This window comes from Nanorana parkeri, unplaced genomic scaffold (assembly GCF_000935625.1).
Source record: "Nanorana parkeri isolate BGI_ZX_2015 unplaced genomic scaffold, ASM93562v1 scaffold1693, whole genome shotgun sequence".
NCBI lineage: Eukaryota > Metazoa > Chordata > Amphibia > Anura > Dicroglossidae > Nanorana > Nanorana parkeri.
In genome coordinates this window covers 74,911-80,321 of record NW_017307961.1, presented here as the reverse complement: position 1 = coordinate 80,321, position 5,411 = coordinate 74,911, and the positions used below count along the sequence as shown (strand labels likewise).

Below are 5,411 nucleotides of genomic sequence, written 5' to 3'. Positions count from 1 at the left end.
CCTCCCCAGCCCAGCCCACATAAGATAAAAGAGCCCCCTCACCTGCTTGCCGTTATGCAGGGAGGAGGCATGAATCCTATCCCTCCTGATTGAGTCCTTACTAATCCATCCTTTCCAACGGAGCTCAGAACTGTCAGAGCTCCGGCCGAAAGGAACGGAGCCAGGACAGCAAGGAGCTGCTGCTCTCATAAGTCAGGTACGCGATCCGTGACCGCGTGCCTGACTGAGTGGGCGACTGGAAATTTTGAGCCCTGGTATAAGGTAATTGTGTCATCTCATCTGTATTCCCACTGGCAGCTCCCTCTTACCAAACGCAGCTACCTTGATGAGTATGGCATGCAATCCACTGGATATCATTTCATCCAAAAGGTCCTCCTGCTTCCGCCGCCAGAGATAAGCCAATGGCTGAAGACCAAGGCGCTGACACCTGTGCAGGACAGACAGCAAATGGCACACGGTGTAGAATCTAAGTTTATATATAGGTTTATTTTAGAATTTCATACAAATACTGCTGCATGTATCACCTCTCCTCCTAACTTACTCCTCTGGAAATGTTTCCTTGACCTCATATGTAGATATGGAAAACACAGTAAAGAAAATTTATGAAAACTGGAGCAGACGAAATCTGGAGCAGCTGCCCATAGTAACCAATCAGCTTCTCTTTCATTTTCAAAGCTTAACTGAACAAAGGGAAGGAAGAAGCTGATTGGCTACTATGGGCAATTGCTCCAGATTTGGTTTGCTCCAGTTTTCATGAATTCCTCCCAGTGACCCGATTTCCTAAAGAAGTAGAGCATATTCAATTTGCAAATTGAATTTACTTATCTTCAGTTATTTTCATTTGATTGAAGTCGGCACAACTTCTCTTGATTTACAAACTTTAGTAAATAATCACTTTGCAAAGAGAAAATTAACTCAGCTTAGTGAATGAGGTAAAGCTGTGCTGACTACAACTATCCAAGGCTATGAGGTGCTGAGAAATGACATGCAAGGCCTGCTGAAACCTGCTTACTGTTGTCTCCAGCATCTGACAGCAGGTTAATGCAGGCCAGATTTTTAGCCGTTTATAACCAGGTAAATGCTAGTAATTCTTTTGTGTGGAACCAAACAGGTTTTCTTGGCATTTTGCAAATTGGGAAGGGGGAATTGGCTTTTTGACTCACATTAAGGCAACTGAACTGGCTTAATCAAAGACCAGATCTAACGCCAGGAAAGATGCTAGAGTAGAACCTGAAAGAGGCAGTGCAAGTTTCTGAACTAAAGCAGTTCTCCAAGGAAGAAAGAGCGATGTGAAAGATTGACATTGAATTATAGGATCTGGCATTACATTTTCATATAGTACCAGCTGGTTTTGGCTAGGAAGGTTCATCTAATAAAGTTTAACCAATTCCCTCCCAGGCACCATTTAAAATGCTACAATTGCAGCTCTCTCTGGCAGGACTGTTTTAAAATAGCAAATTATTATTATACAATTATCGTAATCTGGCCACCCTTAAAGGAGAACTATGAGGTGAGGGGTTTTCACTCACCTCATAGTTCTAGCTGACCTGTGACAATGAGACTGTCACAGGTCGGCTCAGTAGATCGGGAGGTAAGTGGAGCAAGTGGAGCCTGAGGCTGAATCATGGACCCAATCTCACCATGACTCAGTCCTGGGATACACTACTCTGACCTCCCATTATACCCCACACATAACCAACCTGGTGCAAAGCCTCAATCCACCTTTCAATGATGCATATCACTTTAAAGCAGGAAGGCAGCACACAAGGAATCTCCTCCAAAAGTATATTTTTTAAATACTGTAAAGTCCATAAAAACCACACCCACTTACTTGTATCAGCCCAACTGGGCCTTAGTCATAACATGGGTGTTGCTTTCACGGTCTTACAGTATGTAATAAAGATAAATTTGGAGGAGATTCCTGGTGTGCTACCATCCTGCAAGAAACCCAATCTCAGTTTGGCCAGCATTAGAACTACTAACAAAAGGCAGCACTTGAAGTCATTTACAGGGAAAGCATGAAGATCAAGCAGGGTTCACATGAGTGGTATCAAGGAGAGCTGCCTTCCCCATAGCCCTCACCACTGGCCACTGGGCATGAGCCAACAATTAAACCTCAGACTTTGCTCTTCTCTTATCTTGTAAATTTGTAGTTTCTTTGGCTGGTGAGCCCTCACTCTCGTCTGCTCTGTTTTAAAATGGCAGCTGGTTTCCATGGCCAGTTCTGCCGGCATCTGTGCTGAAATTACTGGCTGTCAATGGTGAAAATAATCATCAGTCGGTTAAACCAATCATTTTTTCGTAAAACTTCATCTGAATAACTGGGAGTGTGGTTAGAGATATATCATATTTGAGTACATAATGTGTGCTAAAAAGGTGTCTCTTTTTCACATCTTATAGAGTTGAGAGTTATGTCAAGGTATATAGAGTCAATCAGCTCCATATTCGAGCAACATTACCATTTCTTTGTTTTTCCAGTTACTCACTGGCCCAAAGTAGAATATATTTTTATATTGTACAATTAACCTATGCACAAATATACCACAAGATCTTAACTCACAAGTAATTATGCAATAATAGCAACGCCCACAGGTACAAACAAAAATCTTACACGTTTTCTACTCGAACGCGCTGGTAATCAGACAGAATGGCTCCAACAGACACAGCATCTACCCACTCCTTTTCCTGGAAGAATAACATCCATGAGAAAATACCAGGTGAAAATTTACCAAGGTAATTGTAATGATAATTACATAAATGATATAGTGAAATGTGTCCATAAGCACGTAAAAGTCAGCTGAAACAAACTATTTTAATATGTTTACACAAACATCAGGTAACTTTTCTGACAGGACCAATATCTGCACGAATAGATTATCAACATTATCATCCCAAAAATGTATGGGTCTTATTGTTATACAAATGCTATCCAATATTGAATATCTTTCTACTAATTTGTGTCCGTGTAGGAAGAGTTGCATCAAAGGAGAGGTACAAACCGGATGGAGATGATTTACACACACTTTTTTGCAAGAAGGATCATCAAAAGGTAAAAAGACCCATTACCCATTAAGACGTCATGACCCGCCTCCTGGCTTCCTGACTGGCTAGGAAGCCGGCTTCACTTGTTGCGAGGCAGCCTGGCTTCCTGACCAGACAGGAAGCCGGGCAGCATGTCATGACCCACCACCCGAATTCTTGATCGGTCAGGAAGCCAGGCTGCCTCGCAATGTCACAAGGGACGTAAAGCCGGTCTTCTTTCGATAGAGCACCGGCTTCCCAGGCAATCAGGAAGCGGCTTTCTGATAATCCTAGCCCACGGATGCTGGTATCGGTATTCAGTATCAGCGAGTACTGAAAAAAAAAATATCGGTACTCAATACAGAAAAACCGGTATGGGTGTATCCCCATTCTATATGGATATGTAGGGTCTAATTTTAGACAATTGGGGGGAAAGACCATAACATTTCCATTGCAGTTGCAGCAGAAGTAACGTTATACTGTAGAAGTTAGGCTACCTCTGCACTGCAAGGGTTAAGTGCTCGTTTTTGTCTAGGTTGAAACATAACAGTTATACTCAACCTGAAGCTCCGAGCCGGCCAGCTGTCAAAGCGCTCCCTCCAGCCCGTCTCTTCCTGCGCTGCAGCATTGGAATCTTCCTCAGCGTCCTCACATCTATACACAACCTTAAACTGTTGCAGAGGAGGCTGGAAGGACCGGTCTAAGAACAAGCCGGCTCCATGGTTCAGGCAAGTATAACTTTATTGTTAACCTAGACCAAAGTGAATAGTTAACCCTTGCAATGATGGGGGTAGCCCCACTACAAGGATTCATACATTTTTTCCCTGGAGTTCTTCTTTAAATGGTTTAAAGATCATTGGGAAGGCAAGTCATCTATTTCAAATCTTCTGAAATTTCTGTGAGCACTTTGTTTACCTATATCAGTATATGTTAGGATAGAGAGATATTGATGATTACACATACAACGCTTTTGGCGGATCCCGTCATCTGCGTCGGGATCCGCTCCGGCTGCGGCGTCTCAGTATACCGCGAGCTGTAGCTTAGGGTAACGGGAGGACGCAAGTTTGTGTCCTCCCGTTACCCTAAGGAGAACTATGGGGAAAAACACTGACCCCATAGTTCTCCTTTAAGCAATTTAGCCAGAATTTCTTTTACACTTTCTTTTTCCTCTATCCATTCCTTTTGTCTTTTTATGTTTTGTTTTTTTCTTTGATATTTTATACTGAATCTTGCTGAGAGAAATATCAAATGTGCACTTGTTGACTTGTAGAGGGGCTGTAATAGCCATGATCTCTAGCAGTCACAAGTAACATGTCTCATGAAGCATAGTAAAGTCCATGAAACCATTGCACTCGAAACCGCTGTTCCAAAGTAATAACGAAGGGTGCTGTGGCTGTATCACTTGTTCTGCCTAATGAAGGGGATCCTGCGAGACCCCGAAACGTCTCATTGAGTGTATCACGTTATGCTGCTAATAAACAGACGTATTTGATTTACTATTGGAGTGCCGGTGTAAATATATTTTACTTGTCTCCTGAAGCATGTCACTAGTCTCCAACAACTCCTTTGGCATGTCTGCAGTCTCTAGCCATCTCTTGCTGCATGTCTTCAGTCTGTGACAGCTTTCTGCAGTATTATATCAAATGAATATTATGTGCTGCCCTTTTGGTGATGTCAAGGGCTCCAGATGACTGCATCCTATCAGATGAAAGACAATAGATAGCCGGGCACTAACTAGTGAATGGTATTCCAATAAAAGACAACACTAAGCAATGATTCCAAGAATTGTAGTGAAAAAAAAAAAAACACACTCTGGCATGCGGCTCCTGAAAATTAGGCTGATCCAGTACTATGCCACAAAACAAATAGCAAGAGTGCAAGCCTCCACATTAAAACAGGATTTATTCATATCAATTTTCACTCATAGCTGTACTGCTAATAGTAAGTTAAACGCACTAATTATTTTATTGTGTTTACCTCGCCAGTAGCAGCACAACTATAAGGGAAAAATTTAATAACTGGTGCACACACAAAACATGTTCATATTTACATGTGCTGAAAAGTAAACTGGACTTTTTTAGTGTGATTCCTGTGTCTTTATTTCATGGTTCAGTTGTGCAATCTCTGGCCTGTAGGATGTTACTGTCAGCTCACCTCAGACCAGCACCAATGCATACTTTGAATGCCAGATTTCAGAGCAGCACCAATGCCCTGCAGACCTCAGAGCAGCAGCCCCAATGCCCTGCAGACCTCAGAGCAGCAGCACCAATGCCCTGCAGACCTCAGAGCAGCAGCACCAATGCCCTGCAGACCTCAGAGCAGCAGCACCAATGCCCTGCAAACCTCAGAGCAGCAGCACCAATGCCCTGCAAACCTCAGAGCAGCAGCAC

The 5,411-nt window shown here is 42.9% G+C and overlaps 1 protein-coding gene across 1 annotated transcript in view; it reads right to left on the bottom strand.

The window, feature by feature from the left end:
• DPH6 (diphthamine biosynthesis 6) overlaps window positions 1-5,411 on the bottom strand; it is an 89,926-nt gene that overhangs the window by 58,954 nt on the left and 25,561 nt on the right. The window contains exons 4-5 of the mRNA XM_018571179.1: window positions 2,612-2,685; window positions 309-427 (exon numbers count right to left, since the gene is read on the bottom strand). Of these exons, the coding sequence (XP_018426681.1) occupies window positions 309-427; window positions 2,612-2,685 (193 nt within the window). The remainder of the gene's footprint in view (window positions 1-308; window positions 428-2,611; window positions 2,686-5,411) is intronic.